The sequence below is a fragment of the Ursus arctos genome, unplaced genomic scaffold (genome assembly GCF_023065955.2).
Source record: "Ursus arctos isolate Adak ecotype North America unplaced genomic scaffold, UrsArc2.0 scaffold_17, whole genome shotgun sequence".
Taxonomy (NCBI): domain Eukaryota; kingdom Metazoa; phylum Chordata; class Mammalia; order Carnivora; family Ursidae; genus Ursus; species Ursus arctos.
The window spans coordinates 52,619,103-52,645,236 of NW_026622841.1; the positions used below are offsets into that span (position 1 = coordinate 52,619,103).

General features: G+C 42.1%; 1 protein-coding gene across 8 annotated transcripts in view; it reads right to left on the reverse strand.

Annotated features, from left to right (window-relative positions):
- The window catches only part of EPB41L3 (erythrocyte membrane protein band 4.1 like 3), a 226,581-nt gene that overhangs the window by 53,312 nt on the left and 147,135 nt on the right, over positions 1–26,134 (reverse strand). For all 8 annotated transcript variants that reach the window (XM_026496017.4, XM_026496018.4, XM_026496016.4 and 5 more), the window contains one exon: positions 25,359–25,556. In XM_026496017.4, coding sequence (XP_026351802.3) covers positions 25,359–25,556 — 198 coding nt within the window. The remainder of the gene's footprint in view (positions 1–25,358; positions 25,557–26,134) is intronic.

Below are 26,134 nucleotides of genomic sequence, written 5' to 3' on the forward strand. Positions count from 1 at the left end.
GTCTTAGTAACTCTACTCTTTTTAAAAATGTAATCTCAGGGCGCCTGGGTGGCTCAGTTGGTTGAGGGCCCGACTCTTGGGTTCGGCTCAGGTCATGATCTCAGGGTCCTGAGCTCGAGCAGTGTTGGACTCCACGCTCAGTGTGGAGTCCACTTGTCCCTTTCCCTCCCTCTCCCTCTGCTCCTGCCCACTCTCTCTCTTTTTTTTCTCTCTCTCAAATAAATAAAATCATTAAAAAAATGTAATCTCAATACCTTTATCATACCTAAACAAAATTAGTGAACAGTCTTTGTATCATCAAATATCCAGTCAGTACAGATCTTCCTCAGTTTACAGTGGGGTTGCATCCCATGAGCTAAGTGTAAGTTGAAAATACCCTAAGTTAAAAAAAGAAAAAGAACTATCCTAAGTTAAAAAAAAAAAAAAGGAAAAGAAAATATCCTAAGTTAAAAATGCGCCTAACCTACCAAACATCATAGCTCAGCCTAGCCTACCTTACACGTGCTCAGAACACTCACATTAGCCCAGAGTTGGGCAAAATCAGCTAGCACACAGCCGATTCTATAATCGAGTATTGCATATCTCAGGTAGTTCCGTGAATAGGGTACAAGCAGCACGGCTGCTGGACACAGAATGGCTGTAAGTGTATCGGTTGCTTACCCTCATGCTGGCACGGCCGCCTGCGCTCAGCATCATGGGTGAGTATCTACCATAAAACGCTAGCCTAGGAGAAGATCCAAACTCAAAATCTGAAGTACGGTTTCTACTGAATGCGTGTCACACCATCATGAAGTCAAAGACTTGCTAAGTTAAATTAACCACTGTAAGTCAGAGACTGTACTTTAATTTCCCCAACTGTTTCAAAGATTTGTGTTTCTTTTTCAGTTTGAGAAATCCACACACTACAACTGGCTGACGTATCTCTTTAGCCTCAGGCTGCAAGTTCTCCATTTATCTTGGTTTTATCCTTGAAATTAATTTAAAAGACCAGGTCAATTCCCGGCAGAGGTCTCTCAGTCTAGACCTTACTGTCTGCATCTCCACGGTATAATTTAATGTGTTCCTCTGTCTCCTGTATTTCCTGAAACCTGGCAGTTACAGCTAGAAGATTGATGTGATCCTGGTTTGACTGTTTCCCACGGAGTGAGGCTGCACAATTTCATCAGGAGGCATCAAATGACTCTTGCCTTGTTTTTGTGATATTGGCAGTCCTGATGATCACTGCCCTAGGTCCATTAATCTGAAGTTGCCCGATGAGCATATCTGAATCCTCATCATGCCTCCTGCACTTTTTAGTTGGAGTATGTCTATGAGGGGATACTTCTCTTCGTCAGTATTTTTTGTTGCAGAAACACCGTTTGATGATGGAAGTCAGGATCAATGCTCACTCCTTTCCTCCTTTATCTATTTTTAAGATAATGAGGTCCTCTCAGCATCATCCATCCAAAGCCACCAAACAGAAATTTTGTTTTACGTGATCACTATGAACTCACGGATGTAAACAGGTCTGATGTGTTTCAATCCATTTCAGCCACTCCCTGTTTTGAGGCTCTCAATGTCCCCATCTACTCTACCTGGCCTCCTGCCTGTCGAGCCTCTCTCATCTTCATGAGGCTTCTCCACTGCCACTTCTTTAAAGCATTTCCTGTCCTCCCGGCCACACGTGATTTCTCTCTCTCTCCTTTGGGCATTACGGCATTATAGAGCAAGAAGAGGGCACTTTCCATATTCTGCCTTATATCACGGCTGTCTCTCTGTACATGTACCTTACATCCCTACTGACTATAAAGACATTCCCTAGAGGCATCATGCCTCCTATATGTATTTTTTATGGAGCCTCATTTTGGTCAAATACCGTTAAGAGATTAAAAAGGTAACTTGAGAAAACTTCATGAAAAAATTTTTTTTCACTAGCATATCATAACCAATGTTGTAGAAGCAAGATTTTAAACTCATGGTTTTCAACCATGGATCCTGGGAGTATTTAAAAAAATGCCAATGCCCAGAAACCCAAGTCATCAAACCAGAATTTCTGAAGCTGGGCCCAAGGCATTTACATGTTTTCAAGATTCCCAGGTGATTCACATAAGCGTAGTTGAAATGTTCACTTTAAGTTATTTTTATGACTTGAAACTCTTAAATACGAGGACTCTAAAGCAATTTTTCTTTTTTTTTGAGAAAATGTGTAACTTTTTCAGACTGAGTTTAGCCCCCAAGCAGTTTCTTCTAGGCCTCTCATACCAACACTCATAGCTGCATTGTGATAAAATGTACGTATATACACACACGATTAAAACCTAATCTGGCACATTTTAAGAAATGTAAGTTCTCAAGAAATAAAAAATCAAAAAAAAAAAAAGAAAAAAGAAATGACAAACCAGCCCAATGCCGAAATAAAATGATGCAAATGAGAAACGATACACCACAAAACTATTAAGAAAGCAAACTTGCATTTTAAGCCATGAATAAAATATGCAAAATAGAAATGTTTGAGTTTTTTCGTTTTTTAAGGGATGGCATTTTCTCTTTGTAGAGCTAAATATAGACTTTTACTCAAGAACTTGCTCCATGACTGAAGGATAAGCCTAGGTATAAAGGTCTTGGTTTTCCCTTTTGCAATAGAGCAGAGGCACTACTGGCTTCTCTAGCAGGTGAGGGCGGTGACTAGGAGCACCAAACACACAGCCCTGAGCCCGGGGAGAGGCCAGGTGAGGAGCTCCTTACACATGACCTTCAGGTGACCTGGACACAGCTACTCCTGCAGGTGTTCCCTGAAATGAGCACGGCCACGATGCTCCGGTCTCCAGAAGTCAGTTCTTAACCTGTGCTTAAGACCACGTGAGCCCAGGCAGGAAGCCCGGACTAAGTCTCTGCACGAGACTTAACAATAGCATTTGGTTTTTGCTTCAGTCTCACAAAGCTATGACTCAGCCCGAGCGAAGCTCTCCTCCAGCAAAGGCTAAACGCTGAAATTAGAGAAATTTGTGAAGTCAAATATAATCTCGCTCGGGAAGATGGTTATAGTTATTATCTCTCCGAAGCTGCACAATCATGAAGAAAATGGGGCAGAGCGCGTTGCTTTGCCTGTGAACAGGAGCTCATCGTCAGTCCCTCTTTCTCAGGAAGGGGACGGCGACCAAACTAGCACCAGGGCGTGCGCGGACTTGAAGTCTCCTCGGAATTTATATATGCATTTCTTTAAACTACCACACTGGAAAATGGGGGGAAAAAGCCTCTTGTTATATTGGCTTAGGCTTCAAACCACTTGTGCTAACATAAAGGAAAATGTATGATATTGAGAACTTTTAGGAAAACGGACACTTTTGTACCTCATTTTAGCTATCTTGAAACCTGAAGGTGTGCCAGTGCTAGAAGTACTTTATTCTTTCTACCATGTACCTTCCTCAAATAGACTATCTTCTGGAAATTAAATTCTTCCATGTATTGTTACATGTTGTGAACTTGTATTTCCGACAGAACAGCAAACTGTCTTTTTAATGCTCCTGACACCCGGTTCCCCGATACAGTAGGCATTCAACATATGTGCCTGATAAGTGCTAATGGCATGAGTTTGAATAATTTTCCCTCACATTATCTTGGATTAATCTTGAAGCAAAATGCCATCATTTTTTTTTTTCATGCTTCCTTCCCTAATTGCATTTTTCTGCACTGAATGCTTTTCTATTTCCCTACTTTCCAAAGGTCAATTAGAATTCTCTTTATTTCTAACTGATTGCATCACAACTTCCGCAGAGTTCAGGAACATCTGAAATGCTCAGCCGACCAGGCCAGATCTTGAGCCCAAATCACACACCTGGACTCCATGTAAATCAGCTTTTCCTGGGTTTTCCTTTTTCTCTTTTGGACTCTTGATAGAAAAACACTCTAACACTGTCTGCCCTGAAATTTAAGTGGAGGATGGATTTTATTTTTTTTTTAAATCCACACCTGGAAAATATCAAGCGGCTGCAGTCAACGCAGGAATAAAAGATTATGGGGTCTGGACGGTGACGACAGTCCATAAACCCTTTTGAGAGCTCTGTGGCTGGGAAGGTCCAAGAACAAGATTCGGCACCAGCTCCCTTATGCGCATCTAACTTCCTTTTTGGGCTTCCTGGCTTATATGTACCTTCCATGCCCAGTTTAGTAATTAGTACAGTATTATCCACATTGCCGCTGCCAGAACCTATTCCCACAGGGGCAGGATTTAATGGGATCTTCCAGCCTTTGTTCTGATCCCACATGTGATCCAGGCAGTATTCTCAGAGAGGGCGGACACGAGAGGCAGACACAAAATTTCTTCTGTCCAGATGTTGCATATATCGCCAGCCTTTCTTTAAATCCATGAGCAGTCGGCTTTTTCAGCAAGCCATGACGGTTATCTCGTTCAGAACGACATTTCTCAAAGACTGTACCACAATCACCCCATCAGTAGTTATTCTGTTAGCCACGATGACCTGCAGTGCTCTGTTAAAATAGAAATATGAAACTCTTTCCTGGTCTTGGTAAGGTCTTAAACAAAATAGTGATTTCCTTCCCTGTCTCGGTTATCCAGAGATGAGAATTCATCTGGCATTATTGAAACATCTTTGACATGGGCATCCCTACCCTATTCAAGTTTCTTTTCTGTTCTAAGTGAGGAATATAAGTCAGCCCTGAGGCCGGACCCTAGTTCTAGAGAGGCTGGCTCTGTAAGGTTAGACAAGTTATCCAAACTTTCTGAGCTTCACTGCCTTCATCATAAAATGGAAATAATACTGATATTTTAGAACACAGGAAAGCGTATTGCCTAGTTCATGGAGAGCAACAGCCAATAAATGCTGGTGACCATGACTAGGCCCTTTTGATAGGGAGCCCAGGACACTTGGAGTTTCTAATGCTGACATTTGGTGCAGAGAGTGACATACTGTTGAAAATCAACTCCTTCTGCAGTGAAATTACCCTGTTTCTCTTGTGAAAAACAAATCTCATCATATAGGTAAAACGGAGAAATTGTTGAAAAACAGTATTATCCATAAACTGAGTGTACATTTAATCATCACTTACAAACACGCACAAGATGGTTACGATATATCGGGTACACTGGCGTATGTTGGCACATGGGCCAAAGCATCAGATAGTTATACATCATCATACACGTGACATATTAGTCCTGGCAAAACCAGAATGAATTGTTCCAATGCTTTGACTATGCTTTGACTGAGATCCAGTACACAGATACTTTCAGCACACTGGTGACAAGAGCGCCTTCCTGAACGGGAAGCCTCTCCACTTTTTTAAAAAGAGGTCTTTTTCACTCAGCCACAATCTGTTTCTGCTTTCATTTGTAGAAGCAATTTCAGCCTCTATTTGAAATCAGACTTTTGTGCTCAGACACATGCACTGTGGTAGATAATAGCCTTCCAGTGAAGCATGCTTCTTCTTGGCCAGCAAAAACATCGGGCTCGGTTTTTTACAAAGAGTTTCACATCGCACACATGAGATGTTGGCAGTGAACTATCAGACAACATTTCCTGCTGTTAATCTGCTAAGGATTCAGGTCACTAAGCCAAAGTGTGCAAAAGGAAGGCAGAGAAGGAGGCTTAAGAAAGAGGAATGTCTGAAAGAGAAACAAATCTGAATCATGTAAAATCACCATAGGGTCGAATTCTGAACGGTGTGGAACTCTGAGAATTCCTTCCTGCGAGAGGAAGTACTTAATCTCTTTCCTAAGATGATTCTGGGGGGCGGGCATCGAACAAAAACCCAAATCGTGATTTATAATTCATGTGGTCAAATAAACGGCCATAGGAAATGCAAATGTTGACAATGAAAACAGGCGTTTTAATAATATCAATATAATGAGTATACATTTGCAGCATGGCCACTAACTTTTCAAACCTAGAAGGCATCAATGCTCAAAACAATGTAAGAATAATACTGTCGTTGCTTTCAACAAATAGGTAACGGGTGAACCTGTGTCCTTTCCGTCAACTATTTTAGCCTATTAATAGGGCGAGCCTGGAAGCAGGATGACGAAAGATATCAGGGTTATTATATAAACTACTCACACAATTTTAAGATGTAATCATATCATTTTACCAGTTAAATATTAGTTTACAAATTAAAATGATCTTATGTATGAAAGACATAGTGAAATATGAATAAACTTCTGGAAAAATAGGATAGATGATCTCACTATAAGTGACAGAGCAGTCTTGTCTTCGTGGGAGCATGTAATTTGGATTAGTACTTAAAAACCAGCAGATGGGGGGGGAGCCTTTTCAATCATTAAATATCTTGATTTTACAGACATTTCCTTCAACTTTTTCTGACACGTGTACTACCTCATATGGAGCCCTCTGGGGTATGGCTGGATCTGTGTATCAAAGGTCGGTACTGTTTTCTGACACCCTCTATCGGGGGCATCCTGGTTTAATACTGCCTGAGCTCACAATCCGGAAAAGCCAGCACTAATCCTCTTCGCCTGTCGGTCGCCACTCCTGTGAATGGGGGTGGGGGGGAGGCTGCTCAACCCAGCTGAGAAGGGAGGCCTGGTCCTAATTCTAGAACCAGACCAGACGGGCCCGCCTCCTCGGGTCTGCAGAGTTAGGAGAAGTTAGAAGGGCAGGAGGTTGCCCTCACTGCAGCAGTTCTCATTGCTGGTCCTAATTCTAGAACACTGACGGGGCCCGCCTCCTCGGGTCTGCAGAGTTAGGAGAAGTTAGAAGGGCAGGAGGTTGCCCTCACTGCAGCAGTTCTCATTGCTCATTTAGCCTCCAAAGAACGCTAGTCACTGCTGTTCATCACTGCATACTCATCTCAGATGATTAAGTTTTCTGATTTAAAAAGAAAGTGTGAGCAGTATTAGCAAATGGTAGTAAATAACAATCACATAAAAATTGAGATGATCTGGCAACTCGAATCAAGAAAACTCGCTTTCAGAGAAGGTACACACAGGCTTTTGCTCTAACCAACAACTGTAGCATTTTTTTTTTTTTACAGGAAAATGAAAAATATTCTATTCAAGCAAAGGGTAAAATACAACAGGCTCGTTCTAATTTTTCTGCTTTTTCTTGAACTCATGAGAAAGCAGCTATCTTTTCTGGAGCTTACCTGCACTCAGGGTTGAACTGGGGGGTCTAAGCCCCAGAGACTTTGAGATGCTCCCAGAGGCTCACATGATGCTGTCCCCCCCACCCTTCTTTTACTGTTGGGACTACAGACCAGCCCTACCCACTCTCACCTGGTTTAACAGGGATAGACGGGCAGCAAAATGCCTGCGACCCACGATGCATTGTAGGATGTGAAGTCAAATTCCAAGGATGTCACCCTGGAGATGTTATCACATTTATTTCAACTTCTGTTTTTACCTTAAAAATCTGAAGGAGAATGAGTCCATGTGGGAAGACCAGTGTTTGACTATCAGCTTCAGGAGGGAGAGACGCTCTGGGACACAGCGGGCCCAAGTGTGAAGGTGGTAGGACCACATCACTCCCTGGGATGCCCTGTCGGCCTCTTCAGCTTCCCCACCACAAAGCGCCCCCTCATCTCCACACTCCTTCATACACCCTTTACCTCAGCTCCTTCTCCTCCCAGGCCTCTGCCCACAAGCCATCTTTGTGCCCTGGAACGTTCTACGCGCCAGTCTTCCAGTTCTCCTCTCAAGCAGCCCTTCTCCAGGACTCCATCCCTGACTTCCAGGACTAGCTCAAATCCCAGCAGACATGCTCACACAGCTCCTGCACTGCACGGTCAGGGTGACAGTTGTACACTGGTTTCTCCACGATTTGAGTCGTGTTAATGTTAGCCTCTCAGGTAAGCAGCTTTACCTCATGACTGGATTCCCTGCACATATCACAGCCCTCGACATGGAGCAGGATTATTTTTTCTTAATAGAAAAGAAAATCAAGTGAAATAAAAGCATCTGGGGTTGATTTCTTGTTTCAAAATTCTTCAAAAACTGCTCTGATCTTTGATATTTGTTCATGACCAATTTATTTATATTTTTCTACCATGTGGGGATCGTCTGCTCTAGCCAGATCTAGAGTATTGGCTTTTTTTTCCTCCTGTTTTCACATGAGGGCAGTGCTTTATTCCTGCAAATGAAAAACCTATTAGTTTTTTAAATCCCCTTCAAATGTTGTAGGCTTACTTGCTATAAATTTCCCAAGTTTTCCTCAAGGAGCTGTGGCTCCAACTCATTCCTTTCATTTGATACACACTCTTCCCCTCACTCTGAAATAGGAAAACATAAGATGGCTCACGGTTTCCAGGGACCTCCCTGACTCCACCTATTAGATCAGCCTGACCTTCCAGCGGTCGACAAGCCTGCATCTCACACCGCGTGCACAGGAGCTATGGTCTCGAGATGAATGGGGACAGCAGTCTATGCACAGTATAGGGATGGGTTTGGGATTCTTTTCTAAAATTTTATTTCACATTCCCAGAAAAGTAGGAAGGATAGTCTCTTCTCCCTCATCTAACGATAGGAGAGGAGAAAGATAAACGTCAAGTAGCAGATCGGAGAGTTTACTCCTAGGTGTGCAATTGGTCCTGCCATCTAAAAACTGTTCTGCAAGTGAAGTCATATTTCTGTAGCAACCACGATAATTAATAGGCTTGCAGTTCATAATCCAATAAAGGAGATGATTAATATTTACATAGCTGGGCACACAGCTGGCGTTGACGTTATCTTGAAGAGTACACGAGAAACTCCTGAAGCTTTAAAGGTTTTCTGAGCTGCAAGCATTGAGCTCATGCACTATGAAGGACAGAGCTGGGGCCTGGAGCATCTTTTTGTCTCCACGATGCCCTAGATCCAATATGAACCTCAAATATTTCCTTAACCTCAGGTACTTCCAGGGCCCATGTCCTTGCAGAGGAGGGTGATATCCTCTTTGTGAACATGTTTATGAAGCTCTCACTTCTCCTGAGAGATGGCAACATCATCCCTAGGTCTGCTCCTCCAAAAACGGACAACATAAAAAGCACTGAATCTAAGGATAATGAAAAGCATAATCTCAAACTGACACATCATTACTCATTGCTTACTGAAGGTGCGGCTGAGGGAAGTAACAATCACGGAGATTTTCCTGACGCCTATTCCTGATCTACTCCTTGGAGAAGCCGGCAGAGAGCTGGAGTAGAGCGTTTCTCTCAAACAACTGGACTCGGAAAAAACACGTTTCTTTGGAAACTTTGGAAACTCGGGTGTTTTTATTGTGCAGACACGGGGCGTCCAGGCTTCCTCCCCAGAGCCTGTTAGAGAGCTTCGTCCATTTTCTCTTGGTGCTGCTTTCTATGAATTTATTTCCTTCTTGTTACATTCTGTGCACTTACACAAAACGCTTTAAATCCTTGTTAGAACATGGCAGGGGATAAATATTAGAAGCCCCAAGTAAAATGTATTTTTGAAAAAAAAAAAAAAAGATTACATTTCCAATTTTGGTGGGTTTTTTCTCCTTGTAATGAATTCTTCACCATTGTACTATTAAAAAAGGTCTGCGGATCATGACATTCTGGATCATTTTTTTCCCTAAAGGAATCACTGGACACATTAACTGAAGCATTCTGCTTGGGGTAATCATTTAAAACCATTCATAAGCTTGACACGCTCAGTCCAATGGCATTTCCCTGAGGAATGCGGTGGCTCTTTAGTGACTTTATTTGCTGTCACCATGGCATTCCATAAGAAATAACAAGTCTCTTTATTCTTTCCAGTTTTCCAAACACCATAATAAGAAGCAATTCCTTGTGCTGACTGTACATCTGCACACCATCACTCATTTCTAGAAGCAGCAGCAGGGAAAATGAGGTGCATTCCTAAGTGGCAATAGGACTGAGAGATAGGATTTTCTTTCACTCTTATTAGAAAATGACTCTAAATGTACATACCAGTTAAACACAGCTGTCTGTTACACTGAAAAAATACATTCCCGCACAGCAAGGACGTCTTATTTGTTGAAAAGAAGAAATCTCTGCTGATCAAAGCATTTCATGAATTAATATCTAATCTGGCCATTTTGATTTGCCATTTGTAGAGATATCCTGGACCAAGATTTCAGGAAACAGTCACCAGGCAACACTAACAAAACAGAGCAGCCTTGGCAGGAGAAGCAAGAGAAAGACCTACATTTCATTTATCTAGAAATAAAATACTCATAATAGTCATTGCATAAGGGAAATCATACCAACAAGCTATAGGAAGCTAACTTTATAGATGGAAATGTTATGTGTTCCAACAAAAAGCTCCCACAACTTGGAATCCATGACCTCTTTTAGAAAAACAAATGAAAGGCTTAAAGTGCACTGGCTGGTCAACACAACCCAGAGGTCGGAGGGGAAAAGAATCCTTTGCTTCTCTGCTGTAAGGAGAGGGAAGTGAATCCAGAGTTCAGCACTAGACACCCTTCTTCCCTGGCCCAGGAGGGAGGGGAGATCGGGGTTGGGGAGTAACAGCAGAATGAGGAGCAGAGCATCACCAAAGTCCCAAACTGGACACCTCCTGGAGACTATGCGCAAGGGGTTGATGTTTTTCTAATTTGAGATACAAATTTTAAGAGAGCTTTCTGAATGACACCACTGCTTCGCGGTTTATAGTATAATTATAGTACCTTAAAAACCACAACTATTCAGTATGCCAGTGTAAAACGACTCCTAATAGTTGTTAAGTTGTTCAAAGAAATCAGGGATCAGTCATTCCTTATAATAAATGTAATGTTATAGTTCTTATCACTTTGTGTTAACGGAAAGTCTAAAGTTTATAAAAGACAGCCAAAAGCCAAATTAAGGAAATAAAAGGCAAATCGACCACAAACTGCAGGGAGGCACAAGAATCAATCACAAGAATGACAATCTGAATCTTCTCTCAAGGGATGGTACTTCAGACAGTCTCCAGCTTCCTGTTTTCCACACTCAGTAGTGCAACCAACGCCTTAAAGGCATTTAGCAAATGACATAGGAAATGCTTTCCTACATAGACTCTCTCTGAAGGATACTCAGGCAACCATAATCACGACTTAAGGCCCCCGTGGGCTCAGGCACACCCAGTGCATAAGCTAAGGGTATGGCTAAAAGTGACCAGGACTGGGTGTAGGGAAGAACATGAGGATGGGGTGAGGGGAGATTTGACAAAGCTCTCCCCACTCCCGACTTCAAATGCTCCCCCGTATTCCCCAGGGCTCTGCTATTCATACTCTTCTTATTCATTCACTGACCATCCGCACAATCTCATTCACTCCCATATCTGAATTAGTATAAAAGACAATGGCTCTCACAAAGCCAACCAGTCTGCCTTCTCTTGCAAAGGCTGAATGATAACTTCAATTGCAATAGTAGACCACTACTTTCATATTCTAGGCACTTTAAATTCAATAGCTCTGAATTAAATTAATTATCTTCCCCTATAAACTTTTCTCCTTGTATTCTGCATCTGTCTATGCGGTCACTCAATCCAGAAATTTGGAAGTCATTATAAGTTACTGTCTCTTATCACTATCCATATCCCCACCCTACATCCAATTAATCAACTCTGCTCATTTTCTGGAGAGTTCTTTAAAATCTATTCTCTCCCCTCTATCCCACTGCCACTGCCTTGGTTCTGGTCCTTAGGATCTCTTGTCTGGTTTGCTGCCAAGAGCTGACTAGTGTCCCTGTTTCAAGTCTCTTTCTCTTCAATTACTATTTCCTAGAAGTATGTTTTAAAAACACAAATGGCCAAATAGCTCCCCTATGTAAAGTCCCAGAAATCTCATCACCTCTTGTGAGAGGCAGAATTCTAAATGGCCCCAAGATTCCCTGTCTTTCTGGTGTATACACCTTGCACAATCCCTGGGACCGTGAATAGAGTGGATCTCATTCCCGCAATTAGGTTATGCTATGTGACACCGATGACCTTAAGATAGGGACATGATCTGGGTGGGCCTGACCTAATTGTGTAAGCCCTTAAAAGCAGAGTTTTCTCAGGCTGTAACATAAGGGGAGGCAGACAGATTTGAAGGTCCAGGATTCAAAGCTGAGACAGAGGGGGCCTCATAGCAAGGACCCAAGATCAGATTCTGTAGCCAAGAGTGGTCCCCAACTGACAGCCAGCAAGACAATGGGGACTCCAGGCCTACAACCCACAGAAAATGAATTCTGCCAAGAGCTCAAAGGAGCATGAAGGTGGCTCTTCCCTCATTCAGCCTCCAGCTGAAGATGCAATCAGTGAATAACCTGATTTCTGCTTTATGAGACCCAGGGAGGAGGACCAGCCGAAAAATGTGAGATGAAAAATATGTGTTAAGTTGCTAAGTTTATAGTTATTTGTTACTCAGCAAGAGAAAATCAAAATATCTAAATAATACCCAAGCCAGTTATCACATCAAACCCATCCACCCTCATGGGTCCTTGGCCTTCCTTTCCAGCCTCATCTGTCTCATGTGCCCTTGATATTTCAACTATATTCGATGCTCGTTCTTCGCATTTCCTTACCTGCTCAAGCTCTAACCAGAATTATGTAAATATCCTGAGCATATTTAGAATTACCCTGGAAATTCAAAAATAAATAAGATAAAATATGTGAATGCCATTGGTCTTTCAGTTGCCTTACAATACCACTGCAGGGGCAGTCAGCCCATGTTCTCTTATAATAATTAGTATCTACCTGCCAAATAGCGACGCACGTGCTTACCATTTGTAACAATATGAACCAGCATTCAGAACAACTTAACTCCTAAGGAGGTATTTACAATCAGCTAAAGGTTTGCAGTTTTGCTTTTTATCATTAGCCCCGTTTCAGAACCTAGATCCTGAAAGAGAAAGAATAATACAGGAAACACGCCTCAAATAGCCACTCCCAATTTCATCAAGCAAGAGAGAAGTTCTCAACGGTAGAAAAGGATCTGTTCCAACATGAAAAGGAACTGACCTGGGTAAGCTCCCATCTCTCTCCTTCTTCCGGGCTACTTCTATTGTGTCCTTGGTTTCAATTAAAACCCAGCATACCATAGAATTCCTAATATGGTAAGAAGCAAACAAACAAACACCCCCTCCCATATCCTATACTTGCTCCAGAAGGGCAAGGAAAGGATGACCTGAATTTTTAAAGACACTGAAAATAAAACTGAACAGTGAAGAAGCCTCTTGAAATACATTACTCGAGTCACTAGGTAGGAAATCAGAAAACACAGTGAGTTGACGCTTAGTCGAACTAGAAAGAATGTTCTGTCCCAACTTCCAAAAGGGACTAGAGATAAAGGAAGAACAGGGTGCTGTTGTCAGGCCCCTTCCATAATAGACTTTCCTGCATAGTTTGAGGGAGTTCATTACTGAAGCCAAGGAACACCACCTCCTTGCTCGCCATAAAATGTGAGTCAGTTCAGGGTAAGAGACTAGCACTGAAAGCCGGAAATGGAGTGTGTGTACTTATTTTCAGGACATATTCAGGCTTGTTAAACACCTCCTGATTTCTGACGCCACCGTAATAGCACCGTAGCTGTGTCTTCGGTCTACTCTCAGCAGGTTCAAGCTGGGCAGTGGGAGAAAAAGCAGATTTCCTGTTTTCCAGGTCGTTTCTCACCCGCACAAGCTTCTAGGTAACTGGTTTAGTTGTTCTTGTTGTTATTTAAGACACATTTTCTAGAGCCGTTCCAGGTTTCCCACATACTCCCTGCCCCAGACAAGCACAGCCGCCCCCACTAGTAATATCGCCCACAAGAATGGCTAGGTTGTCACAATCAATGAACCTGCACTGATTCGTTAGCATCACCCCGTCCAGAGCTTACACTGGGGTTCACGCTTGGTGGTGTACCTCCTGTGGGTTTGGAGAAATGCACACTGACGTATCATGAGGAATACTTTCACCCCAAAAGTCCTCTGTGCTCTTCCTGTTCATCTCTCTGGGTGCCCCCCACCCCACCCTCTGGCAACCACTAATCTTTTACTCTCTCATAATTTTGCCTTTTCCAGAACCTCATATAATTGGAATCATACTGTCTGTAGCTCTTCTGACTGGCTCCTTCCACTTAGCAAAAGGCATTTGAGGTTCCTCTATGTCTTTTCATAGCTTGATAGCTTATTTCCATAGCACTGAATAATATTCCATTGTCTGGATTACAACACAGTGTTGTATCCATTCACCTACAAAAGCAAATCTCTGAACAGTATGGAGGCTAGGATCCCATTTTTATATTAAAATAACTACCACTCTAAGAGTATTTTCATTTATATTCTTATAGACAAGGCCTAGAAGGATATACTTGATGCTTTAGGGGGTGGCAGTTGCAAAAAGCTAGGGAAGCGTTCGGATCTGCTGGCCACTATAGGCCCGACAGGGACCCTGAATTCCACAAGTAGTCAACATCCACTCGTTACCACTCCCAACCACCCCGAGAGTTCTGGTTTGCAGATGAGAAAATGGAGGACTTGAGGGGATGAGTAACTTACACAGAAATGCCAAAGCCAAGATGTCACAGCCTATTGCTAGCTACTATGATATGGTGCTTCCCAAAGTTTAATATCCTTAGGCTCCAAATTCAATTCTTCATAGAGTTGGTTGTGAAAGCTTATTCTATGGTACCACAATCCTGCAGTCTGATTTGATTCATGATACTTCTATAGATATTCATATGTTCAATACGCAGGGCATCTACACATTATGCATTTCACAAATATACTTCAAAAAGCCTGCGTGAAAGTGATCCTTTTAACTGACCTGCTGGTTCCACTACTCAGTGAATGGATTCAAAGGAAAATTATAGTTCAACACTTCTACTGCTCTGTCTTTAATGAACCCTCATGTTTTGAGTAGCACAGCATAAAAACTGACAGGGCAAGTTTCTCAGCAAAAATCCCCAGCTATTTAAGCAAGGTAAAATTTGTCAAAGCTGAATCTAATTTTTCAATTTACATAAGAATTTTTATTTATCTTTCTTAAAGGGAGGTTTCTTTTTTTAAAAGATTTTATTTATTTATTTGACAGAAAGAGAGAGAGAGAGAACAAAAGCAGGGGGAGTGGGAGAGGAAGAAGCAGGCTTCCCGCTGAGCAGGGCACCCAATGCGGGGCTCGATCCCAGGACCTTGACCTGAGCCAAAGGCAGACGCTTAACGACTGAGCCACCCAGACGCCCTCAATTCACATAAGAATTTTTAAATGGCCCTCTATTTATTGGTGTGACTTCTACTAGACACACTGAGCATGTCTGTCTGACAAGGAAAACTTGAGAGAATAAGTAAATGTGAGAAAAATATAAAACCTTGGCAAGAATGATGAACAATTTGTTTTTCACGTATTGGTAGCCCTGAGTGGGGCTTACGTTCAAAGCTAAATGCACTATTAGCCTTGAAATAAGTGCCCAAATTGGCTGCTGTAATTTATTAACTGTGGCTGCAATGAAGATGAGCCACAGTGTATGTCACTAACAAAAAAAAAAAAAAAAAAAAAGAAAGAAAGAAAGAAAGAAAGAAAGAAAGAAAGAAAGAAAGAAAGGCATGTATTCAATATCACTATGAAACATCTTAGCAGAGCTTTCTCCCCTAACTCATTATTTTTCCCATCTCCTACTGAATTATTTAATTGCCATAGCCAAACAACAAACATGACTGAGCTGAAATCCTACTGTGAGATTTTCCCTTTTCCCTCTGCTATAAAAATTAACAAGATCACAGCAGTAATTAAAACCACAAAAAGGTATTATTCACAAATACAACTTAATATTTCCTTTTGAGTTAAAAATATTCTTCAAAGTAACATGGCACCATATTGACCTCCCTTCATACCCTCATCGGACCCTGGATCATAACACATACGTACCAGCCAAACCCTGAAACCAAGTACTGCCTGACCATGTGCTTCGTTTTTTGACTGGATCAGCCAGTGTGTAGATACCAGGAGTCATGTGAAAACTAGTTCATTGTAAATATTTAACCCTGTCCCTACAAAAGGGCCTTCATTTTCATAGTGTACTCCAGTCTTCCCTGAAACTACTTCTATATTTTGTTGGAAACGTGGACAGGCACACACACACACATGCACACACTTCTATTTGGGGGCACTGAACTAGAGTTCATGTTCCCCTACTCTAAGAACCTAAGATTCTACTGGACTTCAATTCTGGATTCAGAAAGAGGTCACAGGTGCTGTTCTTAGGCCTCTGACCTAGGAGACAAGGTCAAAAGACAACTGCCTCTGAAATGGAAGATAATCTAGAGAAGTGGCATCAAACTCAGGAGACTATCACACCAAGTAGAAATGGCCCCAGGTGATCATCTATCTATGAAAAGATTTTCTAATCTTGTGGCTAATACCAGTAGTCTCCCTCTTAAACTTCCTTTAGGGCCAAGACTATTTCCATGAAAAGAAAGGCATCAATTTAAATGCTAACTAAGGGGAGATGAGCTATAATCTTGAAAATTATAACCTGTCTTTCATGGGGGAAATGCTGTAATTATAAAATGAACTGGCAATTGATCAGGAAAATTGAAACAAAAATCACAGAATGAAAACCGCTTCTCTCCAGAAGGGAGGGCTAGGGTCTTCAGTTTCAACTGGCCTTTTCACTTTGAGCTGGACTGTGGTAACTGCAGAACTTGCCTAAAATTATTCTATATTAAGGCAAAGAGCTGAGCCAGGCCTGAACTTTGTTCCATATACCAATTTGAAGAGGCTCTGCATTTTATCTCTAGCTCCTTTCCTCAAAATGAAACAATGTTGCTTTTAAGTCCTACTCTTCACATAGTATCTTATCTCATGATAGTATAACCAGAAGCAAAGGCTTGGCAATCACTTTCAGAAATTAGGTTTAAGAAGTTTTGAGAGACTGATATTCTTCCCATCGAGGTGACCTGTCTCTCTCGGACAGGATCTGCTCACAGCCTCAGACCCCTTTTGTTCCCAGGGAGGCCTAATTAATCCACTCCAGGCCTACAGTCAAGCTGCCTGTTTATTAAGAGGAGAAACCTATTAGAGTGTCTATGGCAGATGTGTTTCAAGGAGGTTTCAAAGCCTTCCAGCCAACACCAGAGGGGAGGGAAGGAGAAAGAGAAAGAAAGGAGACAGGAAAGTAAACAGAAGAGACACTTTGGTGGTCTTGTTTCCTTACTTCCCCCCCAAACCACATGCATTAACTACAAAATCTAGAAAAATCAATTTTGGTGTCAAAAGTTTACAGAATTACAAATTAAAGAGATATTCAAGAATCTGACATATTATTAAATAATTTGAAAAGTACATCTTTCTCCTTTTTTTCTCTTTTCATCCCACTATTTCACAAGCCCAAGCTGGAGGTAAATGCTGTTTTGGTTTGTTCCTCCTGCAGCTACAGACTTGGAATGTTTTTGAAGCCGCAGTAAAGAGATCTCTGGAGCAGAGGGCAGGAGATCTGGGTTCTAGGCCCTCTCTCTCCGTTCCAGGCTGTGGGTCCTCAGGCACACCATTAACTGCTCTGGGCCTATTTCCTCATCAGTGAAATGAGGCAGAAGACAAAGTCATTTCCAAGGTCCCTTTCAGATTTAAGATTGTGTGACTCTATGAGTAAGACAATCCCGTGTCTAAGCTCGAAGTCTGACTCATTTGGTTTCCATATGGAACATAATAGGCCCTCAAGAAATACTTTATATGAAAGCCTCTGCAAAATTAATAAAAGCTCCCTGGGGGCTTTTGCACATAGTGTGATGTTAGTTGTACAGACTGAAATGGTTATAAACAAACAGAAAAAAGAATTTGCATAGGCAAATAATAATTAAAACTCAAATGATTCACTTTCTCGTTAAAAAAAAATACTTCAGTGCCTACTCTGTACACACTCATCAATGTATTCTGGAAAATACAAGGATTTTAATGAGGTGTCTAAGTGATATGTTGAAGCTGTAATATAAGTCCACGGCTAGGAAGGAGCCTGGAACAGCTGGGCCAGCTCAACCTGTGTGAATGGGAGGCTGTGGTCACCACACAAGGGACCGGTGGTCCGCCATGTCGGGAGACTCTTCCTGAAGAGGGAAATGAGGAATTTCTTGGTCTAACGTAGGGAAGCACTTCCTTGGCTTTCCGGGGCAGGGCTGAGTTACAGGGGGCTGAGCTGCACTCAGTATGTAAAGCGGAATGGGTGCTAGGTGGGATGGTTGTCCGTCTGTCACACCCAAGAATGGCACTTGGAGTAACAAGTGTTCTTTCTTCTACATGGTCTTTCCCTAAACGTCAAATTGAGCCTAAACCTAGTGTGCTAAGGGGAATTATTTTTGGAGAAGCAGCCGAGAGAGCAAACCTCCCCCTGAGCTCAGAGAAAGGTGTCAGTGGCTGACTCACCATCTCATAAAGGTCTGTGGCCTGATGGCCACAGATTCCAAGCACGTGTGACACCTCTCATCTCAGAGCTAAAACAGGGGAAGATTCTGAAGGTGACATTTAAGCAAGTAAACTAGATACAAAAAACATGATATATAACCTGAAATTTTAATCACGGGCTGGTGAGAAGTAGAAAACAGATTATTTTTCCACCTGAAAGACTGTTTCCTTCATTAAATGCACAGGGAACGAAGATCTTTGTGAAAATCAAGCCCGGTGCGGTACGCAGCACAGCTACCCGAGGCCGCACGCCGGCGCGGGGAAGACCTTGCGCAGAGCCGAGCGCCTTTTGCTCGGGACCCCGCCTGCGCGTGCGCGGAGCACGCGGCTCACTGCATCCAATCAGCAGCACGAGGGGCCGCAGAACAGTGGGAACGTGGAGAGCGAGAGGAACAGGCACGTCACCAAGCCAAGCTAGCGTTTCAGCATCACAACATTAGACTACGGACATGCGCAAAACCAAGCTCCCGTCAGGCCTTAACTCCACGTGACAAGGGGCAGTAAAAGCCAAAAGAATTCCTCAGGGATTTTTGTCTTTGCCACGGCTTCAATCACGAAATGTGCACAGACGCTCAGGTTCCCAAATTCACTCAGCTTCCGAACCCCCACCCGGTCCAGTGACGTACCGGAGGGTTTGACCGCTTCGATTTCCTCCCAGTCACCCTCCTAATTTTAACCTTACTATTATTTAGAGGGTTTAACAGACCATGTGTACACTCATGATGGACTAGAATTTATTACTTTTTAAAAATGAAAACCAGGAGAAAAGATTTAACAATCTGAGTCAGAAGTGTTTGTTTTTCTTACCCAGCCTTAATGAGGACAAATCTGAACACCGTGGAAACATTTCTACCAGTTCTGTCAGGTAAATGAGAAGGTGTGTGTTAACAGCCCTTGTACGTAAGCGCTCCTACAGCTGCACCCAAGAGTCATCTCACAAGCAAAGCAAGTTAATTAAAGTCCTTCCATCCTCAGGAGCCCCCAGGGGCATCGGTCTTCAAGCAGGAGAGCTGCTGCCCCTGGACTAAAGGCCTTCAGTTACCGCTCATGACAGATGGTACCATGTGGTAAGCTGTTCAGTCGAGCAGAGACCCACTGAGAGGTTACAGCGGAATTCACACGATTACACAGACTCAAAAACTCTGTGATTTAATGCAGCGTTGAATGGCCGATAGTTGTACTGGTTTGGAAAAAAAATCCTTATTTTCTACGTTTTCCAATTCATTATCATTTCTTACAATCCGTGAAAAGTAACAGGCACTCTAATCAACTTGGTTGATTATGGCAGTTCTACCTGCTGTCCAGTCAAGGACTTCCAAACCAACCGTCGGGTATTTTCATCACATAACCTACACAAATTGGAAAATTCAGACTCTGAATTTGTTTTTCCAACCAAATCCTAGTAAGTGGAAATATGAAACAGAAAAGTGAATTGGACAGTTCACTGAATCATGGGCAAGACAGAGCATTTGGCAAGTTTTTAAACAGTCCCTTCCTGACAAAAAGAGCACATTTAGGACAGGGTGCCATACATTTTCTACCCTCTCTGGTTCCTTAGAAGCATCACTAGATAGCATCAAGAAATGCTTGTTTGTTGGCGCGAACTGCCCCATTTCTGTGCTTGCTTGGGACTCTGAACCATCCTGGAGTGACCTGAATGATACTCCGTCATGGAGCCCATTCAACCAGTGGGCCTCTGGATACGGTCAGCCCTGGGGGAGGGGCAGGTTTTATAGTTTCAGTGTTGCATCCAAGTAGGCCATTTGATTTGCCTCAATCTGGATAGAAATCTCTCTCCAGTGTGGCCGATTCACTGGCATTTTCCCTGGAGGTACTAGTCCTGTGTGGATTTAACTGGGCCCATAAGAACTAAGTCTCCCTCACCGTTGGATCAGCAATATTTAGGGGCTACATGGAGTGAGGTGAGGTTTCACACGCATAGAGAAACACAGCAAGTTCCTCGTAAGTCCCACCTGCAAGGTAAACCCTCTATAGCTTTTCCAGTGACGCACTCCCCCAATCGGGTTTCTTGGGGAGAACAAAGCAAACTATGCCATAAAAGGTCTTAGACATTTTACATAAAGCAGCAACAAACTTGTATTATGAAATATGGACTCAAATTTCAGATCATGTCTGACTTATTTTCCTAAAACCAAATCAGACTAGATTAGAACGGTGCCCAAACAAGAGAAAACATTTCTAATTGGATGGTCATTAGGAAATACATTGTGTGCTAATCAGTCAGACTGAAGTGAGTCGGCAGAACACAGAAGCAATGTGACTAAGATGTGGTGAGCACGATTTCCTTCACTGCATGCGACTGGGATATTTTTCTTTATTTTTGCTTTTAAAATTTATGTCCGAGAAATAAACAGCAACCAGGATAGGAAACGGGCTACAGGAAGTCACTGGTGTTCTCTAATGGTCCAATAGAAAGAAGAAGGGAATGGCAGTATTAGTAATTCTGCTGGCATGCATGAAAATACGGTAGTGTGTGAACATTTGCCAAACATACATAATCAAGATGCTTAAAAGATGGTCTTCTATTATAAGATCTTTTCTTCTATCTTACTCATAATGTAATTTTCTTATAGTTTATTTAGATGATCAAGATTTAAGAGTGTGAAAAAATAATTAAGGAAATAGTCAAATGGAAAAACACTGAATGCTACAATGATCTAAGCCTACTGCTGGAGGGAAGTATGAAAAAGCCAGCATGATTAGAAAAGGCTTCCATCTAAACACGAGGAGGCAGGAATTGAAGACTTAAGGGTTCAGTCATTGTGCTCAGAGAGCAACCTAATCCTGTATCTCGCTTTTTCAGAACGCTGGCTCTGTCCCACTGCAGCACTGTGGGGCAGGGGGAATGCTACCTTGTGGTTTCAAAAGAAAAGAGAACTGGGCTGTGCTAGTCCGAGGTAGGAGTGTGTGTGTGTGTGTGTGTGTGTGTGTGTGTTGACAGGGGTACTTTATGTATGACTATAAATTCTCATGATGAAGTCATGGCGGAGGTGAACCTCCGTTGATTTTGATGGTGAAGTCACGAAGGCATTAAATAAGTCATGGGGGAAAACACTTAAGCATAGAGATTTCATTAAAATGCCTTTTTTGATGCCTTATTAAATGCAAAAAAAAAGTTACACCTCTCACTGTCTCCTGCGTTCTCTTCTTAATTCACTTATAACTGTAGTTGTTGGGAACTGAATTAGGGAGGCAATTCTGCTTTTTCAATTCAGACTTCTGTGTGTCTCTTTTCTCCATCAATCTTAGAGTAGGAAGGGGCATTGGAAGTTGTCTGGTCTGAGACTGCATCTGATGGTTTCCATAAGTGTACCTACAGTTCCTGCTGGAATCCTCCTACAGAACACATATGACAAGGTTGACAGCAATAATTTAAAACCTTTGTTTTCTGTTTGCTTAAAAATCGGACCTCCCATAACTTCTACCTTAGTTTTACTTTCTCTACCTCAAACTATGTATGTTATGACAGTCATTCAATGCCAACTTTTCCAAGTTACTGGAAGAAGCAATTCTGTCCCCTCCAAATCTAGAAGGGGACATGTGGAAATGTTTTCTTTATTCAACACACTCTATTTCTCTAATCATTCTTCATAAGAGGTTTCCAGATCACTCACCATCCTATAACTCTCTGCTGAAAAAGCTCAAGTCAGAGTTCACTGTCACTCCCATTATCAAATAGCTACCGTTTATTAAGAATATGCTATGTTGCAGAAAGTGTTCAAATTAAGCATCTGCTTTAATCTTCTCGATAACGGCTTTTTGAGGCAAGCATTTTCACCCCCTATTTTTCTGGTCAGGAAACCGAGGTTCAGAAAGCTAAACTTCCTTGAAATCCCATGGGTTACAAGTAGATAAATCTATTTTCACACCTGGGTCTGGTGGCTCTGAAGAGTGCTATCCTATAGGAACTAATGAACAAAACACGGCAGACGGGATCTCTCTGGCCCAGGACCCGGGGGGGGGGGGGGTTGGGGAGGGGGTTGGGCGCTGGCCACATTCGGGAAACCACACGCTACACTTCCACAGAAGCCACTGTGACCGCATGGAAGTTTCTGACAGCTACACCACACGGCTGGTTAAGGCTGAGTTTGTAATTGACTTAAACCCAAGGATTAGTTTCACCCAAACTGTTATTAAATCTGACCACCCCTTCCCCCAACACATTTCTATTTTGCATCTGATCCTTACAGAGTGAAGTCTGGGCTCCATTTCTGCTAAACACTATCTTGCTAGTTTGCTTCCATGTCACACACTGTCCGCTTCATGAGAAACCTGGGTTCTGGCACATGGGCTGTTAGTCACATTTAAAGGTCTATATTACTTAAAAATATTGTTCAGCTATTCGTTGTGTGTGTGCCTTCATCCAAGATGTTGATAAAAACTCTGTGTAGAGGAGGGCAAAACCAAAGGACACCTTCCCTAGGGCAATGTTTTTCAACCACCGTTTACCTACTATACCCCATGCACCCCACCAGTCAAGATTTATGTTCTGCAGTGCGTATCTAAAATCAACAGTCACTCTGAACATGTGTTTTCGGCTGTATCTTGTTGTCGCCTTCAGAACCACGTCTCTGATTCACAATCCATTTTTCTTATTCAACCAGTCAGCTACAAATGAATCCATTTCACTTTACTATGCCCAAATTTCTCTATTTTCTCCACAAGTATGTCAATCAGTAGTGACCACATTTTCTTCAACTACCAATGTCTGTTGTAAAACTGAAAATATTCTGCTGGCCAAGGACTTTATGTCTCAGAAAAAGAGAATTACTCTTAATCCTTAAGAATCCATCAACTTTGGGGGCACCTGGGTGGCTCAGGCAGTTAAACATCTGCCTTCGGCTCAGGTCATGATCCCAGGGTCATGGGGTCAAGCCCCACATTGGGCTCCCTGCTCAGTGGGGAGCCTGTTTCTCCTTCTCCCTCTGCCCCCTGCTCCTGTTTGTGTGCTTGCTCTCTCTCTCTCTCTAATAAATAAAATCTTAAAAAAAAAGAATCTGTCAACTTTATAAAAACAGTATTACAAAAGAAAATAACTGACCAAAATTGCCATGTCACTCAAAATGTTCAGTGACATTAAAAGTAACACTGAATAATATCCAAATTTAATTACAACATAAAAATTCTGAACTCAAAAACACAGATTATATAACACATTTGAAGCATGGGATATAAATTAAGTTTAACAACATGATCAACACTTACATGTACCTCAGTTAGCCCTGAAGCACTTATCCCCCCTACACACAAGGCACTATAAACTTTCTTCTAGATTCTTCTTTAGAAAGGTCTGGTAGCCATGACTAGACAACGACTGCCAGGTAACCCTGTTTATTCCATTAATAATACAAACAACAAAAAGACTCTCCTCAAAATTAAGAAAAAGGTTCACTTAGATCAATTTTTCCAGAAAGTGGATCCACCCTAGAAAAATACAATCTCTCTCATGGTTACAAAAGTCGTTAAGCTTCAGAGTAAAACCCAGGTAGGAGTACATTATCAGATCTCCCAATTTCCAGAATAAATCTCTAAGTCAGTAACTGGATACTCTGAGCTCAGAAATTAGCCAAAATCAAAGCCAGAAAAATGTAAAAGAGGCATCTGTGCATGGCACGCCATAGGTAGGACCCTCGGAACGTGCCTTGCACTCCCTGCAGCAGCCCATCGTAGGTGTCAGGTGACAGGGTCACAGAAATTCTATCAATTAATATATGATGCAGTAATTTTTGATCTAAGAATTTTTCAAAAACTCCTTTTTTCCTCTATGTTCCTGCAAATCTAAAATTAGTACACCAACCCCATCCCCACCATAAATGACATTATCAACATGAAATGGATTTGAATCTTATGACCCAAGAAAAGGACTGGGTGCAGGACTGCATCATGCAACACAGAAGAGGAAAGATGTGGGGCTGTAGACAGAGAAAGCAGAGAGGAGTGAATGAGGAACCCAGGAAATCAGGTGGGCTTGGAGCTGGCGGGGTCTTCGGACGACTAGAAGTGCGTGACAACACACAGACACTGCTTGTGGGGCCCGGGAGAGCCTCGCAGCACACAGAGCAGAAGAGGCGAACTGTGTAGACCTGTGATGGGAGGGGCGGGTGGGGAGGGCGGCGTGATGTCTCCGCCGGACCAAGGGCAGGCGGCTGAGGTGGGAGGAATAAGCTCTTGGGAAGAAAACGTTCAATCTGAAACTGAATGGCCTTGCTGAAAGAGCGAGCTGCCCCCTCCCCGCTGTGGGGAGCCGGCGCTGTGGCTAGTGCCCACCCGGACGCTCCTGTGCTTTCAGTTCACGCCCTGTGTGTGTGTTCTCCGTGACACATGGAGAATCCCCCCATCTCCACTGCTATGGACAGTGGTGTTCTCATCTGTTAACTTGGCCTTGTTAAATGTCTCTGACAAAAGTCACTCAACTGCTCCTTCTCTGAGAGGGATTTTAGTTTTCTTCACAAAAAGAACCAAGGAGAGTAGGCCCTTTTACACGCAGGCTGCAATGCCCACCGCGATGTACATTTAAAAATTACTCCAAGAGGAGGACATTCACAGTTCAAATGATCCTACCAATGCTATATACAGAAATTTACAAGTTCATACCGATTAAAAGTTGCAATCATTCCAATACAAAAGATATTACTAATTTAAAATAGAAAAAGTAAAATTATTCAAATAGAAAAAGTACTCAAGGAGAAAAAGGAAATTCATTTAAATGATAGCTCATAAGATATTAAAGAAAAACTTGATTTTTAAGGCCCCCATTTTTTTCCCACCATGGAAAGTGCTGGAGATTTTTTTTTTTTAATTAAGATCACTTTTTTCTTTTGACATTTTTCTTTTGATTGTAACATTTTGGAGACATTATAAGTACTTTTAGTAATCTGATCTCCTGTTGGAGGCTTTGAAAAGAATTTTGTATCTAGAAACTCAGTCTGAATAACCTTCCAGAGTTCTGAAAACAAGAACGTGTCTTGTATGTTTCATACCAACATTCTCCAGTTCTCATTATCTGCGCTAAAAAAGGTTTAAAACATGCACTCACCTCCACATCACAGGTATATTCTGATCCATCCAGAAGTATCACTTTGCACTGCATGCTTTTAGGCTTTTTGACAATCTTTAATGGAGATCGAGATAGTTTACTGCTAGATGATTTCTGAGAAAGTTTATCGTCTTCCAATTGCTGATATTCGAGCTGTTTTGCAGCCCCAGCAGCGAACTCCCGTTCCTTGTCAGTGACCTGTGAAGAGCAAACAATGAACAGTTTTCACTGCAAGGCAGGAAATAAATATTGCATTGCTCAGGCAAGAGCAGAACCCTTTAGACATAAGCTTTCCTATTTCCCAGAGCAGGAGAGATGTCAGGATCAGGATACTGTGTATGGATATGTATGCCTACATGGATATTTATAATGCTAATGGTTTCACCTAAATAACTTTTGCCATTTAAATGTACCAACGAGCTTCATTTCAGTTTGACTTGAGAATTTAATTTAGAAGCACGGAGTTAGCAAACGCCATCAAGACTTCACTAAGCAAAGGAGGATCCAAATGGACTCCTGACTTTTTAAAAAGGCATTAGACAGTACAGGTCTTTAAAAATAAATCATTTCGATTTTATTTACTGTACTCTGTTTTCTTCATTCACTGGCTCCTTCTATGACTCACAATGCCTTACATACATATAAGGTACCTTATAAACTTTAAGGCCTAGAGAGCTTCAAGTATTAATCTTCTCAGTAATTTTACATCTGTTAAAATATTTGATTCAGCTCTAAATCAATTCCACGAAGCCAGCAGCACTGAATTTCATCACAAA